Source organism: Pteropus medius, unplaced genomic scaffold, assembly GCF_902729225.1.
Source record: "Pteropus medius unplaced genomic scaffold, Ma_sr-lr_union100, whole genome shotgun sequence".
In the NCBI taxonomy this organism is placed as follows: domain Eukaryota; kingdom Metazoa; phylum Chordata; class Mammalia; order Chiroptera; family Pteropodidae; genus Pteropus; species Pteropus medius.
The window spans coordinates 7757847-7781260 of record NW_024351731.1 but is presented as its reverse complement, the minus strand read 5'-3'; the positions used below and the strand labels follow the sequence as shown (position 1 = coordinate 7781260).

The 23414-nt window shown below is 51.6% G+C and overlaps 2 protein-coding genes and 1 non-coding gene across 7 annotated transcripts; 2 read left to right on the top strand and 1 right to left on the bottom strand.

Annotated features, from left to right (window-relative positions):
• Positions 1–1534: 1534 nt before the first annotated feature.
• On the top strand, positions 1535–1638 carry LOC120588877 (small nucleolar RNA U13). Its single transcript, XR_005649338.1, has one exon. It is a non-coding gene; the product is annotated as a small nucleolar RNA U13 (small nucleolar RNA).
• Positions 1639–2198: 560 nt separating this feature from the next.
• CUNH8orf33 (chromosome unknown C8orf33 homolog) lies at positions 2199–4182 on the bottom strand. The gene is made up of 6 exons (XM_039846205.1): positions 4137–4182; positions 4003–4048; positions 3730–3905; positions 3447–3531; positions 3159–3305; positions 2199–2798 (listed from the first exon to the last, which is right to left on the bottom strand). The coding sequence occupies exons 1-6, from the start codon at positions 4140–4142 to the stop codon at positions 2659–2661; spliced, it is 600 nt and encodes a 199-aa protein (XP_039702139.1). The 5' UTR covers positions 4143–4182; the 3' UTR covers positions 2199–2658.
• A 7505-nt stretch (positions 4183–11687) lies between these two features.
• ZNF16 (zinc finger protein 16) lies at positions 11688–23108 on the top strand. 5 transcript variants are annotated; one of them, XM_039846158.1, is made up of 4 exons: positions 11709–11843; positions 13818–13936; positions 14393–14595; positions 19054–23108. In XM_039846158.1, the coding sequence occupies exons 3-4, from the start codon at positions 14436–14438 to the stop codon at positions 20895–20897; spliced, it is 2004 nt and encodes a 667-aa protein (XP_039702092.1). In that variant the 5' UTR covers positions 11709–11843; positions 13818–13936; positions 14393–14435; the 3' UTR covers positions 20898–23108. The 5 variants fall into 5 exon arrangements, with proteins under 5 accessions (XP_039702091.1, XP_039702092.1, XP_039702096.1 ...); XM_039846161.1 differs by lacking the exon at positions 11709–11843 and adding an exon at positions 12015–12109; XM_039846160.1 differs by lacking the exon at positions 11709–11843 and adding an exon at positions 12245–13438.
• Positions 23109–23414: the final 306 nt, after the last annotated feature.

Below are 23414 nucleotides of genomic sequence, written 5' to 3'. Positions count from 1 at the left end.
GTAGCCGACCTAGAAGACAGAAGGAAGGTAAGAGCTGACTGGATAGGGACTAAGGTAGGGACAAGGGACATGTTCAGTGTGGGGAGGCGGGGCAGGGGGGAGGAGGAGCTTCTTAAAGAGGAGAGGCAGAGGGTCTGCAGGAGAAGAGGAGCCGCATCCCGGCAGAGAGTGAGAGCAAGGAGCCGAAGAGGAAGGGGTCTGAGGCGTGCAGGGCCATGAGAATAGGGCCTGAGTGTGGGGGCAGCAGGGGAAAAGTGGGGGTGCAGAAGAGGGGTCAAGGGAAGCCCCAGGAAAGGAAGACATAGGGTCCTTGAGCGGGGCCCAGCAGGCGGACGAGGTAAGAGATCCCATGTAAAACTTGACACAAGCACCCCTGCAGGGGCCGACCAGGACAGCATCCAGAGGCATTTGTGTCAAACGTGCAGGTGGTGGCTTGCAGAGGGCAAAAGCCTCCCGAAAGAACGATGGGTGAGCTGCAGTCACTCCTGCTGCTGCAAGGCCACGCCCCTCCTGCACGGCCCCGCCCCTTCCACAGCTGGTGTTGGCCTGAGACTCCACCCCACACACCAACACCTGCTGCACAGACCAGAACACCGAGGCAGAGCAAATGGTCCCGGGCTTCCGGTCGAATTCACCCACCATCCACCTCCACCCACCCCATTTTCAGATGGGTAAACTGAGGCCAGGAGAAGAGATGTGACTGGGCTATCGTCACCCAACACACATGCCATGGAAGAAACGCCACCAAGAATGCCACTGGGTGCGGTCCAAAGGAGGGGTGTGCTGAGTAGAAAGGTGGTCTAGGAAGGGAGAGGGCAGCTGGGCTGGTGCCAACCAGAAGCAGGCAGCTTCTCTGGCCTTCGATGCGTTTCCCAGTCTCCTCGTTCTCCTTGTGTCGTGCTTCCCAAAGTCCCAACCCAAGTCCTGACATAAGCAGACTTCCTGTGAAGCCTGGCAGCATCACACGGTTCTGACCTCTCGTGCCCCTTCCCCTGCCTCAAACTGATGAATTGCAGTGCAGTTACGTTCTCAAAGCTCTTCACTCTCCCGGGAGCCAGCCATGCTAAGATGTGGAGGAAAAGCCATCAGGCAAAGGCAGCAGCAGGATGGAAGACCTTGAGACAGGATTAAGTTGGTACTTTGGGAGCAGACAAGAAGCCAGCAAGGTGAAAACAGGGAGGGGGCAACGTCACAGAGGCGTCCAGAAGCCTAAATGTGTGAGGCCCCACTCAGCAGCCTCCACGTTGTATCCTAGGGACAATCGCGTCACTGGGCAAGAAAAATAGGCCCCAACGTATGTGGAGGAGCGTTCTGGCTGCACTGAACACCCAGGTGGGAGTGGAGGGAAGGGAGACTAAAGCCTGGAGGCTCCACCAGCAGTTGGAGTGAGAGATAGGGCCGGGACTGGAAGGCCTAGCAGCAGAGACAGAGAAAGCGCAAAGGATTTCGGATTTGGTTTGAAGACAGAGCTCACATTCCAGCTGAACTATTGACTGTACGTGATGGAGAAAGAGAGCGATCAAGAATGACCCAGATCCTTTTCTAGTTCATAAGCGTGACGATTGGGTGTTCATGCTGTTGTGTGAGACGTGCCTACCTCGAATCTTGTTACGACATTGGCACATGACCCGTCTAACGTTAAAAAAAAAAAGACCTGGGATTTGGCCTAATCAGCTGGTGGGCAGTAGTGCCATTCACTGAAAACCAGAAAACAAAAGGAGATTTGGAGGCTAATCAAACGGTTGGGATAAATTTGAAATGCCTATGAAACATCAAAGTAGCGATGTTCAGTAGGCAGGTGGGCTCCCAAGTATCAATCTAGTCTGGGATGCAAGTTTGGGAGACACCAGCAAAGATGGCATCAAAGCCGCCGAGGGAGATTGAGCCACCTGGAAAACCAGATTCAATGCAACCCAAGTCCGGGGACTATCGCCTGGAGCAGCCAGCATTTAGAGAGGTCATCCACAGAGGCTCAGTCAGGTCTTTGGCCAGGATTGTTAACCCAGGAAGCTCTCAGCTCCTGAGATCCAAACCTGGCATGCACGGGGCCACCCTGGCTGCAGAGGACAACACTTGCTCAGGGATGAAAGCAATACAGACAAAAGACCAAGAACTGAGATGGGGGCCTGGACCCATCAGTATCAGAGGCCTGCATCATTTGCGCTTCATCTAACACAGGCAGTTGGCACACACTCTCATCTGTTTTTATAAAAATAGTTTTATTAGGACACTGTGACATAACGGCATAAAGCACTACCCCATCTGACAGGACACCTTTCCATAAGTGAGCACCAATGTAATTATGCAGCTTCCCCACGCACCCTTAGCCACTTAGTCTAACCCTGAACACGGAGTAAGACGTTTTCCCCACGACATGCCGGCACTCATTTCGGCTTTCTATAGAAGCCTTTCTAATTGACCTCACTCTCTTGACAGGAGGGACGATTGTCTGAACCCTACAAATGGGTCTGGTGCTGGTCTGACAGTACTCAGTGTGCTGGTCTCACACCTGCCCGGCAGTCATGGCACCAGATTCAATGACCAGCCAGGGACAGACAACCCAACATCTGTCCGACAAAGCATTCCTGGAAAGGCTCTGCATCAGGACAAATTTTCATACCACCTGCAGAGAAGAACTGCTCCAGGATGTAGTGGAGGCTAAAAGAAATTGAACCTAAACTCTTCATTGGGAGTGTCCAGTGTGGCCTTGGCTCCCCTTGCTGGGCGAGGCCTGCAGACCCTCCGGCTCTTCCTCCTGGCAGCCTCACCTACAGGCTGCACGTGGGCTGAGTGGGCCGCTGTGGCAGAGGGGAGAGATCGTCAGAACTGAGTAATAACAGCTAACATTAACTGTGCCCATACAGCTCTAACCCCTCTGTATAAATTCACTAATTTAGTTCTCAAAACGATAAGGTACGTATTATCATCACATCCCACTCAGAATCTCGGAGAAATTCACCAACTCTTACCCCCACCTCCCCCGCTCAGGCCTCCTGAGGTCCAGGCTTCTTCCCTCCGTGCTTCCCCAGGCTTTCCCGAGCCAATCTCCTTCCCTCACCAGCCCTGTTGTCTGGGAGTCTTCCCTTCACTCCCTAGGCTCTTCTTCCCTAACCCCTTGAACTAGGTAGTCCTGAATCAACCAGTCCCCAGCTCCTCACCGGTCCTGAGAGCCCGCAGGGCCTGGCACCACTCGGCTTCCATCTGAGCCCTGTAGTCCCCAAACAAGGAGCGCATCAGCTGCCTCTTCCGGGGCAGGGGGGTTCTTTCGCTGCGAAGGATTCGGATTGCCCCAATAGCCTGCTCTTCTGCAAATAAAAACAAAGGGCTAGAGACCTCCTCTATCCTCATCTCCTACTCAAAAGTAACAATCCCATCCCCTGGCAGCACCTGCAGGCCATAGCATTGTCACCGTTCACCTCCCCCCAACTCTACAGAAGGGCCCTCACTCTGTTTTGGGCTGGGTGTCTGCGTCTTGAGGCCCAGTTCCAGCTGCTCCACGCACCAGGCCAGTTCCCGAGCCAGCTTCTCCGCCTGTGATGGATTGGGGACAGTGGCTGAAAGAGGGTATCAGGTCCCAGCGGCCTCCACCCCGATCCCACAGGGACCCCAAACCCCCACGTCATCTCTCTTCCCGCCTTAACTCCGCAAATCCGAGACCACCACTGCTGGCGCACTCACACCCAGAATGCGCCCGGGAACCCCACCCTTCCTACCGAGGCCCACCCTTGCCTGGGCCCCGGCGCTTGGAGGGGCTTCCTCTGGGACCGGTTTTTCTGGGCCCTTCCCGCTTCCGTTCGACGCAGAAGCCCTCCTCCGGGTTTTCTTCTTTTGCTTCTTAGAGGCTGCGTCGCCTTCCCCGCCTGCGGGATGCGTCCTGGAGGCGACTTCGCTGCACGGGCGGTGCCCTGAACAGAGACGGAGGGACGAAGCCTTACCGTGGACGGGCCGAGGCGCCGGGAAGCGGCCGCGGGAGCCCGGGGCTGCGTGGCGCGCGAGCGGTACCTGGGCCCGGGGCCGCCGACGTCTCCCGAGCAGGACATCCGAGGGCCTGGAGAAAAGGAGCCAGCAGGGGGGTCACCGGGGGGCGCCGAGGGCCCGAGGCCCCACCGCCCGCGCGCCCCCTCGGCGCGGCTCACCGCCATGCGCCGCGGTCGCCGCCGGAAGCCGCAGAGGGCCCCGCGTGCGACGCCTCTTCCGCCCCCCGGAAACGCGGCTGCGGCGCAGGGTTCCGCCGAGGGCTTCGGGCGCCGCTACTCGCGGGCGCTTAGACGCCGCGGGTACCGTTCGGGATAAAAGGGCGAGCCCCGGAACGAGGGATCGGGCCCCAAACTCACCCTCCGGTGGGGCGAGAAGAGCAGACACAGAAACGTGGAAGGCCGTGAGCGAGGGCCCCGGGACCGGCGCTCGTTACCAGCGCGGTGCCGCGGAGGCTGCAGGTTCGCGTGGACGGCGGGGCAGCCCTCAGCACGGCGTGGAAGGCTCAACACTGCGGACAGCGATCTTCCTCGAGTCGAGCCTGTTCGCCAAAGTCCAGTAAAAATACCTGGGACTTTAAAAAAAAGGCCAGCGGGTGCGGCCGGCAGCGGGCGGGAGGGGCCCGTGCGCCTTCGCTGGCGCGGCGCGCGGCCCCTGCTCCTCGCGGGAGCCGCCCAGGGCGCCCTGCTGCCGGCCACCGGCCGGGGGGCAGCGGGGAGGGGCGGGGCCCCCTCGGGGCTTCAGGGGGACTAGGGCGCGTGGCGACCCCTGTCGGGAACGAGCTGGAAAGGGTCGTTTCCTGTCGCCGGCCTGGGGTGGGAGGTGTCAGACGGTAGGAGTTTGTGCACCACAGATAGTATATTATTAGTTAATTACCGTGGTGTGATCACCACAAAACTTAGACGACTGAAAGCAGCGAACATCCGTTATCTCACCGTTTCTGAGAGTGGGGTCTAGCATAGCACAGCTGGGGGGCTCCAGCTCAGGGTTTCATAGGGTTGCTGCACCTTTTGAGGGGAGACATTTTATCAAAGACTTTAAGACATACTTTTAAATACACTACAGGATGTTTTTCAGTTCTGGGAGACTGGAGGTTTCAGGACCAAATAGGGCAGTTTCTTGCTTCCTTGTCTGTGAGCCACCCTCTGATTTGGCCGGAACCGCTTCTGCGCCTGCGCACAGGCCCCACATCAGACGCCGCCCGACTCTACAGCCCGTGTGTCCAATCAACCACGGAGCCCCATCAGTTTAGCCCCTAAGTCAGCGGTCCCCAATCTTTTTGCCATCAGGGAACGGCGCTCCTATGAGAATCTAAGGTCTGATGACTGGAGGTGGAGCTGAGGCGGGATGCTAGCGCTGGAGAGCGGCTGCGAATCCTGACGAAGCTTTGCTCACTGCTCACCCGCTGCGCAGCTCACCTCCTGCTGTGCGGCCTGGTTCCTGAGAGGCCATGGACTCCACTGGCCTGCGACCAGGGGTTGAGGACCCCTGCCCTATATAGTCTCCACCCCAGCTGCCCCCCCACCCACACACCAGCTCTGCACAGCTGCAGTCCAGTCTTCAGGCTCATCTCTGCCCGTAGTTTCACTCTGCCTGTCTTTTCTGAACCACCCCGTGGCAGGGTGATCTTTCTAAAAAACTAAGTTACTGTCCTGCCTCAGAATCTTGCCTGTCCTCCAGCACAAAGTCCAAGCTCCTGACTTGACACGAGCAGCTGTCTGACCGACCTTACCGCCAGCTCACGCACTGCAAATCATAGAGGAGCAGCCGTTTCCAGACCTCACTCTGCTCTGCTTCCCCTGACCCTCCCCTGCCCCCAGCAGCTCACAGCCACCTCATTTTTCTTCCCCGGCAATAGTAGCACCTATTCAGCCCCTCGATCCAGACAGCAGGTCCTTGAAGAAATTTAGAGAGGGAGATGTACAGGGCCCAGCCTTCCGTGTTGGCAAGTCCCAGATCTCTCCGATGCCTCCCGCGCCTACGTGTAATAAAGGCCCAAATAAGGAAGTGCAGGTCTTCACGGCGAGAGCCACAGGAAGTCTCCCGGACTGACTGCACCTCCAGAAACCACTCCTAACATTCCACTCCATCATCATGGCTGCTTCCTCTCTCTTGAGACACACTGGTCTCCACTAAAACAATCTTTCCTTGGCCTACTCCCTTAGGCTCTTCCGAAAAGATATTACAGGGAGAAGCCTTTTGAGTGCAGCGAGTGTCCTAAGGCAGACCAATGTCCTTGTCCTCCACGCCTTGCTCTTGACCCACAGCTGGAGATGTGGGTCAGAAAGGGACGGGGCACTGGTCTTTCTGCTGTAAAAGTTGTTCCGCATATAAGTGCCTGTTAACTTGTGCGTGTGTGTTCCTGTGCCAGTCCTGCTGACTTATCGCGTGTGGTTGCCACTGCATTCACCCAACCGGTTCTTAGGGTTTATTTATGTACAAGCACTAATGGGGGTGTCCATTCTCACCCGTTTTCAGGCAAGAGTGGGAGGCACTTGGGAGGCTGTGAAGTCTTTGGGCTCTGACCCCAGAGGCTGACTCTCCAAGAAGCATGGCTGAGCAGATGGAGGTGGCTTTTCCCCTTTAACACTGTGCACTCAGCACTTTCTATGTACCTGAGGATGAGGCAGTGGAAAACTGCAGTACTGAACTTGAGTGCTGTGTGCAATAGGGCATGCAGCTGCAAGTATCAGAATCCTGTGTGAGATATCTTGAGCAAAGAGGGGAGCACTGTCTATAAGGATCCTGAGGTGTCTGATGGAACCCCAGGCAGGGAGCTAGCCAGAGCAGGAACTGGGAAGATTTCAGGATTTCCACCCCTGGATTGTACCCTGGTTTCCCTGCAGACCTGCTTTCTCAGTTTCCTGTTCCACTGGGCTGATGGTGCCACACAAACACACACCCACACCACTTACACTCCATAACTGCTGCTTCTGAGAGACCTGCCGGAATAAAGCTGAGAACTTCGTGTTTTGATTCATATTCTAAGGGGAGGACTCTGGTCGATCTCTGGTTAGGTGTCCACTCATGTACCCGTAAACCTGTGAAACTGATAAATACAGCCAAGAGTGCAGAGCTTGAGGAAGGGACTCTGGCACACCTGGGCTGGGTGTCAACACCTGTTCAGTTAGCTGTGTCCAGAGGAGCAGAATGATTGCTGGGGCCACTGTATATATTGAGTGGCTAGGAGCAGGGCCTTGAAAAGGATCTGGAGGCATTAGGAGGCCATGAAAATGACAGCCTGTGAAGAGACAGCCACAGAACAGGAAGGCTTTGTGACTGGGGGTCGGGGGAGGGCTGGGAAGGAATCTGCTGCTCTCTCGGGAACCCGTGAGCACCCGACCAGTGCCGGGCTTTGCAGGACAGCACGCCTGAGCTGGGGGGGTCCCGCCCCCACTAGAGCAGCCCGCTCTGGGCATGCGGTCCTGGTAGCACTGCCTTGGGCACATCCACATTTCCAGGTCTTAGAGTATCGGGCCGACACAGGCTGGTCCAGAAGGAGAGCTAGAGTGAGCTGGGGAGGCGTGCCTCCAAGCTGGTACATGGGGGTCCTGGGCCAAGGGCATCTGGACTGAGGTCCCAACCCCCTAAATCATGGGCCCAGAGTGGGGGTATCTCTCAGCCCCGGGCTCTGGAGAAGAGCTTGAGGTCAGGATCCCAGTCGGGCTTGGTGCCTGGGGAGGCTTACTCTGTCCACTTGCACCTGTGCCCGCCATCCAGGATGCCCTGCCTTCACTCCAGCCTCTGCCACAAAACCCGCTAAAGCTCCTCCACTGCTTGAGATAGTCCCGCAGCGATAAAAGATGGGCACAGCTCATTAGTGTCAGTGTCATCATGAGATGCCATGTTGCACTCACCACACTAGCAAAATCTTAGTCTTGACAATAACAAGTGCTGCAAAAAGTAGCAACGGTTACTGTTATTCAGTGGATGGGAGCGAACTTGGACAGCACATAGGAGGTCGCTTTGCATTAGAAATAAAGACACACTTAGCCCACAGCCCAATTTCATTCCTACGCATACACACAGGAGACACTCACATGAAAACCAGATGTGTCCTGAAATGTTTGTAGCAGTGGTGGCTATAATAGAAAAATCTGATAACCCAGTGTACGTGGAGGGAAGGCAACAAGTTTGATTTTATTCATACATGCACTGGAAAAAGGCAGCAATGTGAGTTACGTCAGCATCCTTGAAGCTGTGGCCGTTTGCGGGGGACTGTGGAATTTCCTTGATACACACCAACTTTGTTTGCTTCTAGCAGTGAAACCAGCAGACCCAGGAGATGAGTGCGGTTTGACGCAAGGGAGTGCCAGACTAGCCAATAATGGCAGGACTTTGCCCATTTACTATCAGCGAAAGTCTGGGTAACGGGAATGGGAATTGATTCTAAGGCTGTCAGACCGGGGAAGAGAGTGCAGTGCTCGGTTGCCTGTGTCTGCCTCAACACTGGGGGGTGGACGCCATGCTCTGGGGAGCATGGGTTCCTCAGGTACAAGGAGCCTGTGCCCCTCCAGCTTCAAGAGGACAGCCGCTACCCCCCTGTGGACTGTCACAGGACAGAAGAAACAGCCCCCTGCCTTGCTAAAGTCAGTATTAGTTTTGAGGCTCTTTGCATCAGCTGAGTTTTACTCTAATTCAGAGCATGACATCACCTGGCAGTGGGGAGTTCTCAGTGGTCAGGCAGTGAGGGAAGAGATGTGGGAAGCTGATGACTGCTGTGCATAGAGAAGCATTCAGCATGATTCTTGCTTGTGCTATGTTAGGAGTAGGCTGCCTGTGACTAAAACTGTAGGAGGAAAGGTTTGAAAATAGTTCAGAATACGGACGAGTGCTGGTTATTTGTCACCACTTCCAGCAAAGCCCTCCAAGAGAGACTCAGGCTGGAGGATGGCCCGTGGAGGTGCAGGCAGAGGAGAGCAAGACTGGACAAAGGGCTTCCTTCTGCTAAAGCCTGCAATCTGTTCTGACCAAGAGTCTGATGAAAGAGCTCCACGGGACTGATGATGCTGGTGTCTTCTGAACCCCACGCGAAGCTTTGAGCAGTTGAGGCTCTAAAGAGGTAGCCAAGGAACGCCCCACATCCCTCACAAATACTCAAGAGTTTTCAGCCAAACAACAGGGTTAGTCCAGCATTAAACCGAGTGCTGGACCTTTGGTGCAGAGCCCTTGTGACCGCACAGGCCTAATGCCCGTGAAGACATCCCTGCCAACAGAGAGTGGACCTGTGTCTTGCACATGGAAGTTCAGTTTATAAACACTTGATGAAAGAATGGCCAAGGCAGGCACTGCCTTCCCACCTGAGCCTCACAGTCCAGGTGGCCTTAAGGTAGCAACCTTGAGCTAGAGAGAGAGGAGGACGGCATGCACGTAGAGGTCAATATGTAAAAGACGAGTTCTCAGGCTTAAGCCCACAACTAGGTTTGGCCTTTGCATGGAGGTCTGCAGACAACAAGCTGACCCAGACCCTCAACTGCCCATTCGGAAGCCCCTGCGAAACTTCGTTGCCCCAGCTAGAGTGGCCTCTCACAATCCTTTGCGGGTGAACATGGGAATCATGGACAAGGAAGCCCCCTGGAAGGGCAAGTGAGAACTGATGAGGCCCAGGGAGTTCTTACAGAGCCGGGTGCCAGGGCACTGTCATGGAGCTTCCTGCCATGCTGGGTAGAGGCTATCCAGCATATGTACAGAGGTGCCCATGGGAGGACTCTGCAGACCACTGCTAAGCTCATTCACTTATATCTGGAAACTTTGCATTCAAAAAAACTACACAGTATGCACAGCAACCACACGCCAGGTTTACTCCCGGGACGCTGCCCACAGAGTTGGAATGCTGCATGTGTTTCCCACCATCGTCTTCCTCCACACTGCAGGGGACATGGTGAGAGGCGACTTGCTCTTTGGTTAGAGGACCTCGTGGAGAGGCTGCACACGTCCGCCGGCGGGCCTTTGGGTTGTTGCCCTTGCCCAGGGACCAAGTGCAGCAGGTAACCCATGGAAGGACTCTGGCAGACACGGTTCGTCATCTCTGTTAGCAGCTGCTCTCTCCTTCCCCTCCAAGTCAGCTGATGAAACATCCCCAGGGCAGGAATTGGCAATCCTGATGACTGCTTAGAGGAAGCCACCACACGAACACATGATTTCACATGAGAGAAAAGCATATGAACCTGAAGTGCTAACATGCATGATCTGGGCTTCGACATTTCCAGCCCAGCAGTGTGAAGTGGTATCTCACTGACATTTAACTTGCATTTCTCTGATAGCTATTCAGAGCATCTCCTCTATCCCAGGGTCTCAAAAATATTTCCTGTGCATTTTTTCTGCTAACCTCATTTCTTTACTGTTCATATTCAGTTCACTTAGAGACGACCATTCTGTATGTTATTAGGGTTCTGGTTCTGTTTTTTCCATTGAGTGAGGTCATTTTTTCAATGCCTAATAACAACCCACCCTTTTACCATTAATTGTGGTGCCACTTTTATCGCCTGTTAACTTTCCGTTTGTACAAACGTCTGACACTGGGCTCTATGTTGTGCTGCCTTTGTTGTGAATTTTTGCACTGATACTGGAAACACATCCTCCCACCTTTGCCCTTTGTAGGTTGATTTGGCTATTCATTAACTTTTCTTTTTCCATACTAATTTTGAGTTTTCTTCTAAAAAAATCCAAGTAGATCTTTGATTGGATTGCTGTGAATTTATAGGTTAAATTGGAAGAAATTTTACATCTTTGAGATGTTAAATTGTTCCATATAACAGCAAGAAATTGCTCTTTGATTCAGATAGTCTTCTGTGTCTTTTGCTAAATTTTTGAGTCTTCTCCACATAGGGCTTGAGTGCTTTTGGTTAATTCCCCAGTATTTTGTAGTTTTGGTGGCTCTTGTGGAGGGCATTTCACTTTTTTTTTTTTCATTACATCATCTAATTGGTCATTGCTCGTGCAGAGAAATGTTTCTTTTTGTAACTTCTTAAGATAAATGCACTTGTTTTCTTTCATAACAAAAACAAGATCTGTGACATATTTATATATTGTATCTGTTCTCTGGAAAATTTCAATGACTATTATATATTTTACACTTTACACCCAGTTTCTCAGGTGTAAGAATGAAGTGTTTGGTTTTCATTGCCTTATAGTCTGTATTTTTCCAGTTAGTATCATTTTTGATTGCAAGGTTATGTAGACAATGCTTCGTAAATTACAATACATAGGTTTTTTTGACCAACTTTTTATGTATTTCTAATTTTGATAGTTTAATCTGCCTGCAAGATGTATGCCTTAAAATATTTGTATTCTTTGTATCTGAGTGTATCATCAACTTTTGTAAATGTTCCATGAAAAGTCCCATGAAATGTATACTACCTGTCGAAGAAATTTGAGTTTTCCCCTCTGTCCCGTCGCATCATTTGCTGATTGGGGATTCAGTTGTTCCACGTGGATCCTCCGGTTTTTATCACGCTACAGTCTGTTCCGATTCTAGGCGCCTGTGTATCTAAGTCCCACAGCAGCGGTATATCTCATTCTCCCAGCCTTTCTAATCGTTTGTCCTTTTATATTTACCACCTCGTTAGTTGCGGGGTCCGGCTCTGACAGCGGTCATCCCACAGGGGCTCCGAGTGCGGTGCGGGAGTCAGGCGCGGAGCCACCGAGTCGCCTCGGCCTCCCGCCGCCTAGAGCGACTACCCTGGCCCTGGCGGGGCGGGCCCGCGGGCCGGAAGTCGGGGCGGGACTTCGGGATTGCGTCCCGGGCCGAACCGCTTCGGCACCGCGGCTTTGCGCCCTTCCCCGAGCGACGCCCGGCCGAGGGGCGTTCGCGGGGGTCAAGGCTGCTCGTTGCCGACGCGCTCCCGCGTGACTCCCACTCCCCTGCGGTGGGTGCCGGCGCCGGGCGGGCTGGACTCCTAAGGGCGGGGGTCGTGGGAACCGCGGTCGGAGGGGCGGGGCTGCTCGGCCTGGGCGGGGCCGGAGGCCGGAGCGGCGGATGGCGCCCTCCGGAGGGGGCACGGCGGTGGTGGAGCCTGGCCCAGCCCCGCAGCCTGGCGGCGCGACCGGGGCCAGAACTACTGCAGAGCCGTGGGGCGGGTGCGCTTGGGGTGCAGGAAGGGCCGCGGGAATCCGGTGCGAACGTCGGGACCGAGTGAGAGGTGGAGTCGTCGCTCAGCACCGGGTGCCCTGCCTGGGGGCCTGGTCGATGGTGGCTTCGGCCTGCGCGTGGAGAAGGGACTGGAGAGTGGGGGCGAGTTCTCCCCCGTAGGGGTGGGGCCGAGTGATGGTGGCTCATGCACGTGCTATGGACGCCTGCCGTGGTCTCTGCTGCACTTAGCCGAGAGAATTCGCTTCCGAGCTCGTTGGCAGAATGCAGTTTCTTGAGGTCTTTGCACTGAAGTGCATGTGTTCTTGCTGACTGTCCTTAGATCCTGGAGGCTCCAGTCCTTGCACTTGACCGATGCGCCTCGGAGTCAGCAAGGGCTCCTGTCATTATTTTGGGTCTAGTAGGGTAATCCAGGCCCATAACCTTAATTCTCTCTGCCATGTCTGTTTTGTGTGTCGAGCAGCATATCCACAGGTTCCAAGGGTTAAGAGGTGGACATGGGTGGGGAGGTCATTCTGTCTGCCACCGATTGGGTCTGTGTCCTGGGCAAGAATCCCACACATACTGCGGTGAGAAAAACAAGATATGAAACGACCATAGCTTGTTACAGTTTATAAAGAAGAGGCGAAAAAATGTATATGTACATGTTTGCTTGTGTTAGAATAATCTGAAGGGGTACGTTAGAAACTGGGAAGGGGAACTGAGTGGCTGGCTGGGAGATGTTTCAGCATAAGCCCTTTTTTACATTTTGAATTTTGAGCCATGTGACTGTGCCCCTGTTCCGTGACAGTGTTGATGATTTTGAGAATTTTAAAATAAAATGAACGGACTACATATTGCAAATGATCATGTCTCCCCTTGGGAGAGGGAAAGCGAACCCCCGCCCCCCCCACACACTCCATGGAAACAGCATCCCCTCTGCTGCGCATGGTTTAGCCCCTTAAGTCAGTGCTCTCCCTGTTGTGAGTCTCGCCTGTGCCATCCCGCTGACCACCTGTGCCAGGTTACCCTTCTGAGATGTTTCCTGTGTTCTGTCTTTTTCCTAATGTAGGAATGTGCGCAGTGCCTCACCTTCCTCAGGCAGCCAAGGCCTCTTATATTCTGTGCCCCAGTGACTCTACCTCTGAGCTCTGTCCACACCTCTGCGTTCTCCCACCTTTCTAATCAGGCGGGGCCTAACCACCCCCCATCCCACCTCCCACCCCACCCCTGGTTTAAATACTGGCCTACCCCAGGGCTCCACCCCTTCCCCGATGCCTATGCCCAGAGCACTTGCCCATCTCATTGATGCATTTCGTATGATCTATCTCCCCACCAAGGGCGATGGTCACTGCTGTATCTTCACAGCGTTCCCAGAACAGACCCAGGCATATGGTAGGTGTTTGGGAAACTCTGGAAACATATGTCCGGGAGGGACATAGATTGGCAGGCAGTGTCCAAAATGGACTTCTACCAACATTTCATACCTTGTCTTCTCCACTCCTGAAAGACAGAGGGATCGGTATACCTGTTGATGGTGCAGTGGGAATAAAGGGCCAGGGGGTGTCGCCCCACTCCCAGGTGGACTGCTGGGCAAGGTGTATTACGTTTGCACGGAGATGGGGCAGCGGGAAGGATGGAGGGAATCAGTAACTTAGTGATGTTGGAGACCCATCATATGTCCAGGGAATGTCCTGCTCAGAGGGAACAGTTAGGGCTGGAGATGAACCCAGCTTTAGGAGTCTTCACAGTCTTTGGGTTCTCAATAATTCAGAAGTGGACAGATTAACCGAGGAAGTTGATGTGCAGAAGTGAGCCCTGGAGCGCCAACATGGAGAGGGAGAGGAGGAGTCGGGGGCAGCTGCCGGTGCAGTGAAAAGACGGCCAAGGAAGGTAGAGACGAGGGTGTCGACTGTGGCTGCTGCCAGAAGGGCCAGGGGGGCACTGTGGTGACCATGCGCCTGTCTGCAGCTCAGGCTGCCGCTGGCTACCCAGCCTCGAGCTGCCGCTCCCCCTGTGAGTGGGGCCGGTGGTTCACCCTCAGGGCATTGTTTCAGAAATGAGGGGTTTACCCAAGCGGGGGCTCTGTGGTGACTGCTCTTCCGTCATGGCAGGCCTGGGCTCATCTCGCCCCCCACTCATGGCTCTGGCTTGCGAGTCTGTACGCCCATGACTGGCTGACCCTCCCCTTGAGCCCAGGATCAGGGAAGATGGCATCAGTCTCTGAGACTCAGCACCAGGTTTTCCTTAGGTCTCAGGCTGCAGGGGAGGAAGAAGGGACCCCGACCTGCTGGGAGGTTGTATCCCTGGGACTTCTGCACACTCACCAGTGTCCTTTCTGGTCTCCAGGTCCCAGTCATGCCCAGCCTCAGAGCTCACCCACGAGGCATCAATGGAGCCCTCCGTTCCTGGACCATGCCCTTGGACCCCTGCAGCCCAGGCCTGTGTGAGTGATGCTCCCACCATGACCCAACGTGGATCTGCACTCTGTGGTCCCCTCTGCTGCAGCAACACTGAGCTGGGAACCACCCCCCCTCACCATCAGCAGCCAGGTACTAGAAGCAAGTTTCCCACTGGTGCCCTCATTTGGGGGGGGCACTATGCCCATGTCACCTTGAGTTTGACTCCAGGTGTTATCTGTGTCATTATTAGGGGCAGGATGCCTCGTGGACTTGAGGGGCCAAGGCTACAGGTCAGAGAAGAAGTTCGCCTGGCCCCTGGCTGCCATGGTTCCCTGAGTGGGACACTCCGGTTTTCCCACTTGACAAACAGAAGGGTGCAGTGTGATGGTTGCCAGCTGACCCTGCCCAGAACAGCCACCACCCTAACCTGGGCCTTGGCCCCACTCCCTCCGCCTGCATTCACACTGCCCAGCTGCTCCCATCCCCTTCAGAGCCCTGCCAGAGAGCCCTTCCTGAAGACCCCTCCCCAGCTTGCCTCCTATGTGGACCTCACAGCAGTGATCAGGATGGTTACTCAGTGTTAGCTTTCCTTACTGGGTCCGATTGTGGCTGCTGTACAGAGGACTCTCTTAACCACATGGGACATATTGTTACTCTCAGGACATCTGGGCAGAGCCTGTGTGGCCATGGAAGGTTGGCCTGAGGGCACAGGTGGTGTGAGGCACGTGTGTCAGAGCAGGGAGGTGGATAGAAGAGAGAGACTTGACAAGGTCCCAAGAAGCGGCTCTGAAAGAGCCCTGGTGACTGTCCCAGGCAGTGACAGATGTTAACTTTATGGCCAAGGGTATGCTGGGCGAGGGAAACCGGGATGCTTGCTCCAGGAGAGGGTAAAAAAACGGGTTAGTGGGATCTCCTGTTTCAGAAGCCTATGAAGCAAGTGGTGGAGCATGTGGCGTCAAACAGCCGTTCTTTTCACAGAAAACGTTAAAAAAAAGGCTGAGACCACATGGACCAACTTTGTCAGAAATCTAAAAAACAGATGTACAGCAACCAAGCCAATACTGAATCAAGGAAAAGGCAACTTAACAGTGGTTGGAAGGCTTCGTGTTGTTTTTACTTGCTCATGCCCCAAACACTCCCTGGGTCAGTGGCAGTTTTGAAGTGAGCAGCCAATGTTTCCAGAGTGGGGCGCTGGTCCTTGGTTCCAGAGAGAGTATCCCTGGAAAAGCACAGATACTTGACAGACTGTAAATTAACTGTCTTAATTGTGTTCAAAGAGCTACAAAACAAAACTAAAGGAAACTAGGAAAATAGTGCATGAACAAAATGAGAATATCAGTAGAGCTTGTAAATTTACATAATTATAAAAATAAAACATCTATGTAATTATAAAAACGGAATCAAGGTTTTAGAGCTGAAAAACACAATAACAAGTGCAAAGTTCACTAGATTTAGCGGGCAGTCGAAGGAATCAGCAAACTTGAAGGTGGAACAATTGGAATCATCCCGTCTGATGAGGATAGAGAAGAAGGTGAAGAAAAGTGAACAGAGCCCAACAGACCTGTGAGATACCATCAGGCAAAGCGACACATGCAATGGGGTCCGAGAGGGAGGGGCGCAAGAGAAGGACACCGAGAATATTTGAAGATATGTGGCCAAAACGTCCCAAATTTGATGAAAGAGATGATGCGACACTTCTAAAAAGCTCAACTAACTTCGATCTGGATAAATTCAAAGATGTTTACACCAAAACTCATTCAGAAATTATCCAGTTGTCAAAGAATGGAGCCTTGGAAACAACAGAAGAAAAGTGACCAGTCTCATATAAGGGACCCTCAGTGAGACTAACAGCCAGTTTCTCATCAGAACCCACGGAGCTCAGAAAGTAATCAGAAGACAGTGAAAGTGCCGAGAGAGAAAAAAACTGTCAACAGTAATTCTCTCAAAATTATCCTTCAAAATGGAGGAGGAAGTAAGGCATTCCCAGAGAGAGAAAGGCTGAGGATGTGCACTGCCAGGAGACCTGGCCCTACAGGAAGTGCTCAGGGGAGTCCCGCAGGTTAAGATGGCTGGACACTGGACAGGGGCCCAGAGGGAATAAAGGCTCTCTGCTAAAGGTAACTACATAGGCAGCTACAAAAGCTAATGTTGTGTATTTGGTTTATAGCTCTACTTTTTATTTCCTACATGATTTAAAAGACATGCACAAAAGTAACTAAAAATCTGTTATTGAACACACAACATATAAAGATGTGTTCGTGACGACAACATAAAGGCGGGGGCAGAGCTGTGTAGGAGCAGAGTTTTGTATGCTTTGCAGTTAAGTTGGTATCAGTTCAAACTTGACAGTTTTATTCTGAGATCTAATATTCTACATGGTGACTATAGTTAATGATACTGTATTGTACACTTGAAAATTGATAAGAGTAGATCTTAAAACTTCTCACCATGTTAAAAACATGGCAGCCATGAGAGGGGATAGATAGGTTAACTAACCTTATGGCAGTAATCATTTTGCAATATATACGTATATCAGATCATCACATTGTACACCTCAAACTTACATAATGTTACATGTCAGTTATATTTCAATTAAGCTTGGAGGGGGAAAGGGGCTGTGGAGGGGAAAAAACCAACTAGATTGTTTTAGGATGTTAGGATGTTCACTGTAATCCCTATGATACCACTAAGAAAATATCTTTAAAATATACACGACAGGAAGAAAAGAAAATCTAGAGGGGACACTACAAAAAATAAACAACACAAAAGAAGATAGTAATAGAGGTGATGAAGGACAAAACCAGTAAGTAAATGCTTTAGGCTCTCCAGTCAAAAAGCATATATTGACAGAAAAGATATTTTTTAGACACGATTCAACTATATATGCTATGTAGAAGAGGCTTACTTTAGGTCCAAAGACACAAGTAAGGTTTAAATTGAAAGGAGATAAAAGATATTCCATGCAAATAGTAACCAGAAGAGAACTGTGGTAACTATAAAACTATCGGACAAAATAAACGAAGTCAAAACCTCTTACAAGAGAAGACATCATATATTGATAAAAAGATCAGCTCATCAAGAAGGTATAGCAGTTATAAACATACACATTCAGAAAGAATCCAAAATATACGAAGCAAACAGAAGGAAGAGATAGATAGTTCTGTAATGATAGTTGGAGACCTCAGTACCTCACTTCCAAAAATGGACAGAACATCTAGATAGAAGATCAATAATGAAATAGCGAACTTGAACAATATAAACTAACTAGACCTAATAGACATACACTACTCGAAGGCACAAGATGCACATTCTTATCAAGCACTCATGGAACATTCTTCAACATAGATCATATGTTAGGCCACAAAACAAGTCTCAATACCTTTAAAAAGGTTGAAATCATATAATGATCATCTCCAACTAATGACAGCAGGAAAATTCACAAATATGTAGAAATAAAACAACATACTCTTAACTAGCGGGTAAACAAGGAAGTCACGAGGGAAATTAGAAAAAACCTACAAAACAAAGCCAAAAAAATACCAAAACTTACCGCATGCAGGGAAGGCAGTGCAAAAGGGGAAATTTTAAAAAGATCTTAAATCGGTAATCTAAATTTACATATTAAGGAACTACAAAAAGAGGAGGAAACTAAACCCAAAACTAGCAGGAGCAAGGACATGATAAACATTAGAGCAGAGATAAGTGAAATAGAGAGTGGAAAAACAAAAGAGAATCAACAAAATCTGACATCGATTTTTTTTTTTAAAAGATCAACAAAACTGACAAACCTTTAAATTGACAAAAATCAGAAGTGAAAATGGGGACATGACTCATCCCTGCAGGAGAAGAAAGGAGCAGTATGGCCTGGATGTCACGACTGAATGAGACAGAGACTCGGGATCTTCATTCAAGAGAGAGATCCAAGGGAACGAGGGTTTCCTTGTCCTTCTGGTGTGACAAGGAGCCTTCAGAAAGACTGATGCTGCCACTTAAACACTGTACTGTGGCAAGAAGTCATTTCAGCTAAGATCCGTCAGAACTGCAGGTTTTAGGGGCAAAGGCGGCTTTGGCGGGACAGGCCACGATCTCTGAAGTCTCCTGTGTTGAATGGGACAGAATCTGATGTTGCACCATGTCTCCACCACAATTCTCAGCCCACAACGCAGTCGGAACCAGCTTTGCTTCTCCTAAGACAAAGCCCAAATGCCATTGATTAGCACTGAGTGAACAACAGACGGGCCCAAGAAGGTTCCATGTATTGTGGAAAAGAAAAACAGGTACAGTGTTTACCAGTGTAATACGAGGCATGTGATGTTTTCCTTGTACAAGTGAGAGGGTTGAGTGCCTGGGTTTGGGACACAAAATAGCACAGCAGATGGGACTTGATGACTTGCTGTGAGTGAGGCAAAGTGCAGTCTAGGGACACCAGGAGACTGCAGGTGACACGAGATGTGGGTGCTGGGGTGCGGACTGAGGGCTTGTCTTCAGTTGCCATGCAGCCTGGTATCCTCAAGAGATCTTGGACTGCCACAGTGGGTCCCACACTCCCATACTTGTTATCTGTGTATTTTCCTGTTTCCTTCCTTGTGATGTTGTTTGTCATTTCAGATAGGGACACCAGGATTGAGAGCGAGGATTTTCTTCAGAAGAAAGTTGTTTCTGATGATTTGGAGTCACAGGCAGAAATACCAGAGAACTACACCAGTGATGTTTCCCAGGAGCCTGAGCTCAAAGAACCATGTGGTGATGTGTTAGAAAGAGACCGGGGACTCCCTGGCAACTCAAGATGGGTGCCGTCCTTCTGCCGAGAGGACTTCACTCCAGAGGCCGCGCTCCTTAAGAGCCCCTTAGGAGAGGGTGGGCTGGACTGGGACGACATTGAAAGGAGGTTCAGTCTGAGCCCAAACCCAGTGACATATCAGGGATCCCCTGTGGAAGAGAGGCCACATTCATACATGTGTGGCCAGAGTTTTCAGCACAGCGTGGACTTAAGTAGCCATGAAGGGCTTCACACAGCTGAAGGCCCCTTCATATGTAGCGAGTGTGGGAAAACCTTCAGAGGAAACACTGACCTCACTCAACATCAGACCCTCCACAGTGGACAGAAGCCCTTCGTATGTGAGAGATGCGGAAAGGCCTTCCACCAGAACTCAGTCCCTAACAGTCAGCAGAAGGCTCGTGTGAGCGAGGAGCCTCGCCAGTGCAGTGACTGTGTGGAGGCCTTCCATGTGCACTCAGACCTCGTTAGGCATCGGGGCGCACACAGCGTAGGGAAGCCGTGCATATGTGAGGAATGCGGGAAAGCTTTCCGCCAGAACATCAGCCTTAAGAAGCACCAGAGGTCTCACATGATCGAGAAGCCCTACGAGTGCAGTGACTGTGGGAAGGCCTTCCGGCGGAGCTCAAACCTCATCCAGCATCAGAGGATTCATTCGGGGGAGAAGCCATATGTGTGCAGTGATTGTGGGAAGGCCTTTCGGCGGAGCTCAAACCTCATCAAACACCACAGGATCCACACAGGTGAGAAGCCTTTCGAGTGTAATGAGTGTGCGAAAGCCTTCAGCCAGAGCTCACACCTGCGGAAGCATCAGAGGGTTCACACTGGAGAGAGGCCTTATGAGTGTGATGAGTGCGGTAAACCATTCAGCCGGGTATCCAACCTTATTAAGCATCACAGGGTTCACACGGGAGAGAGACCCTATAAATGCGACGACTGCGGGAAGGCCTTCAGCCAAAGCTCAAGCCTCATTCAGCATCGGAGGATTCACACCGGAGAGAAGCCCCATGTGTGTAACGTGTGTGGGAAAGCCTTTAGTTACAGCTCTGTGCTCAGAAAGCACCAGATCATCCACACAGGAGAGAAGCCCTATGAGTGCAGTGTCTGCGGGAAGGCCTTCAGCCACAGCTCGGCTCTCATTCAGCACCAGGGTGTACACACGGGTGACAAGCCCTATGAGTGTCGCGAATGTGGGAAGACATTTGGCCGCAGCTCCAACCTCATCCTTCACCAGCGAGTTCATACTGGAGAGAAGCCCTATGAATGTACTGAATGTGGGAAAACTTTCAGCCAGAGCTCCACTCTCATTCAGCACCAGAGAATCCATAATGGATTGAAACCCCATGAGTGTAACCAGTGTGGGAAAGCCTTCAACCGAAGCTCAAACCTCATCCACCATCAGAAAGTTCACACTGGAGAGAAGCCGTACACATGTGTTGAGTGTGGTAAGGGCTTCAGCCAGAGCTCACACCTTATTCAGCATCAGATCATCCACACAGGCGAGAGACCCTATAAGTGCAGTGAGTGTGGAAAAGCCTTCAGCCAGCGCTCAGTCCTCATTCAGCATCAGAAGACGCACACCGGAGAGAAGCCTTATGACTGCACCGCTTGTGGGAAGGCCTTCAGCCAGCGGTCAAAGCTGGTCAAGCACCAGCTGACCCACACTAGGCCATGAGACTGAGTGTGGCTCCTCTCTCACTCTTCTGGCCATCTCCCTGGCTCGAAGCCGGGTGCACAGCCTTCCACCCCACAACCTGCCTTCCACGGAGCCTCGGGTCCTTTGAGGTGTCCTTCACAGGTTCTCTCCCATTCCTCCTGCTGCCATTGCTCCCACCTCATGTGATCGCTTGTTTTTTGTTTTGTTTTACCAGTCTGCCATATTTGTTAGGAAGAGAAAGATGATAGTTGCTGCATATTCATGAATAGAGTTTATTACTGTGATCAGACATAACCAAAAAAGCACACTGATGTTTGGTTTGAGATTACTAGAGCAATTCTCTTGCTCAATGACTAGTCGTAAGGAGAGAGTTCTTTGATAGTGGCAGTAATTCATGTTGCTTATGTAAAATCAGGTTGAGAGTTTTTCAGGTCTTATTGCTGTCACCTTCCCCCAGCGTGGTGTGTATTCACTACCACCAGTCCTTCAGCATTTCCTGTCCATTTTGTAAGTGGACACGAGTCTCGCGCTGCTCCCTTTGTGCCCATCTGTAATCTGACACCATGCTTTCTCCTCAGTTCCGCTGTGACTCAGCCCTGCTCAGGGCTGCTACATGATTGTACGTGAGCCTCTTTCCCAACCTCCAGTTGCATGCCTCACAGTCTTGGCTGTCCCCAGAGGCCAGCTCTCTCGTTGCCCCTCCTGTTCTCCCTGCATGATCCCAGGCTAGGGTGTTTTCCCAGGTCCATTCATTACAAGACATTTATGAGGCAACTGCTACAGGTGCCTGTAGAAGGTGGGGACTGTCTATCTTGTTGTGTCAATGCTCTCTGAGCAGGGAGAATTTGGCCCAGAAGCAACACATCAGCCCCCGGGAGGCCCCTAGTTGCCAGCCAGCAGGTCTCAACCTGGGGTGTCGTAGGGTGGATGGATGGAAAGGACCCTTCTACATTGTTCCAAGAGGAAAGGGGAAGGTGCACAGATGTGGTCAGGTTTGTAGTTGCATTGGGAAGATAAGGGATTGGACTCTGTGTTCAAGGAAGTGGAGCCAAGGCCACAACTGCGAATGAGGAGAGGGGCTGTGGGACATTCGCAAAAGTCAGTCCCATGGGCTTGGGCCACAAAGGGCTGCCTACTCTCCTCTCAGAGACCAACAGCACTAGCCTGCCACCACTCACCCACAGAGGCATCAGCAGATTTCTTCACCGCTTCCCCTTCACATCAGGCACCATTCCCAAGCTAGCACCCTAAAAAAGAAACTGCCACCTCTGCAGATGTCGTGACGACATGTCCTGTTATCTTCCAACTTACTGTCTTCCATGGAGACCTCCAATCTGTTGACCATCTCGCTGCCTCACTCTGAGCCCTGCTGTGACTTCCCATTTCTCCTCGTCCGTCCTGGATTCGATCGCTGCTTTTTTTAGTGAATGCTGCTGGATGCTTACTATATGCCACTGAGGATACAGCAAGAAACAAGCCAGACAAAAATGCCTGCCCCCAAGGGGTCACATTCTAGGGGGCAGAGAAAGTGATCTAATGGTTATTGCTGTGAAACAAACAAAGCAGAAAATGGGGTCTGGGCGTTTTGAGGGGTTCGGTTTTAAACAAGCAGTCAGAGAAGGCCTCACTTAGAAGTCCTTCGAGCAACAACTTGAAGCATACTGAGACTGAGCAATTACCTCGCAGGCGGGGATGTCGGGAAGAGCCAGTACAAAAGCCCTGAGCATAAGTGGCCTAGACTTTTCCAGGGTCCTGGAGAAAGCAAAAGGTGAAGCAGGTGAGGTGAGAGCAATGGGGAGGGGGTGGTCATGCCTTCAAGGGTGTTGTAGTCATGACAAGGGTGAATTGGGGACATGACGGAGGGTTTGAACTGATTTCCATTTTAACGAGGTCATATGCTGGGTGGAGATGAGACTAAGCACTTAATAAATACTGTGCTTGCTGAAGCAGAGGGACAGAAGAGGTGGCAGAGCTAGGCACAAAAAAAAAAGCTGTGCTGAGGAAAATACTAGTTGAAGCCGAGGGAGTGGCTCACAGGTGCTCATTGTATGGTTCTTTCAACCTTTACGGATGGATGAACATTTGCAAACTAAAGAGTTGTGGAGAAGCAAAGAAAGATATGCTGAGAAGGTCCTAGAAGCATCATTTTTCTGTTGGGACCAAGGTCGCTGGGACAGCTCACTCTTGGTTGTTAAATGTAAACTGAGGAATATTAATTTTTTTTTACTTTAGCAAACATGGACTGGAACTGGGAAGCGCCAAACCAAAAGTGGTTTTCGTAGAGAAGATGCGAAAGCAAAGCAGGGAAATTGATTGGCTCTAGCTTAAGCAGTTCTTATTGGGAGGCTAGTTGGGGTTTGCTTAAGGAGGCGCCAAGGCATTAGAGCCCCGCAGACTGATGGCCTCCTTGTTTAATGACTGTCAATTGGCAAAACCATCTGGGAAGGCGACCTTTGCTCTGAGCTTCGCAGTCCCTTGGCAGAGGGGACCCTGCTACACTGGGGAGTGAGTGGCAAATGGAGTTCCCTGTGGGAA

Bases quoted from the DNA above. Each gene is read 5' to 3' on its own strand.
- CUNH8orf33 (XM_039846205.1), bottom strand. The intron at 3,906-4,002 runs GTACCGCTCGCG...GTCTCTGTTCAG, and splicing joins GTCGGCGGCCCCGGGCCCAG to GGCACCGCCCGTGCAGCGAA. The intron at 2,799-3,158 runs GTGAGGAGCTGG...CCTCTGCCACAG, and splicing joins CCTGCGGGCTCTCAGGACCG to CGGCCCACTCAGCCCACGTG.
- ZNF16 (XM_039846157.1), top strand. From the start codon at position 14,436: ATGGAGCCCTCCGTTCCTGGACCATGCCCTTGGACCCCTGCAGCCCAG. The intron at 14,596-19,053 runs GTACTAGAAGCA...TTGTCATTTCAG, and splicing joins CCCTCACCATCAGCAGCCAG to ATAGGGACACCAGGATTGAG.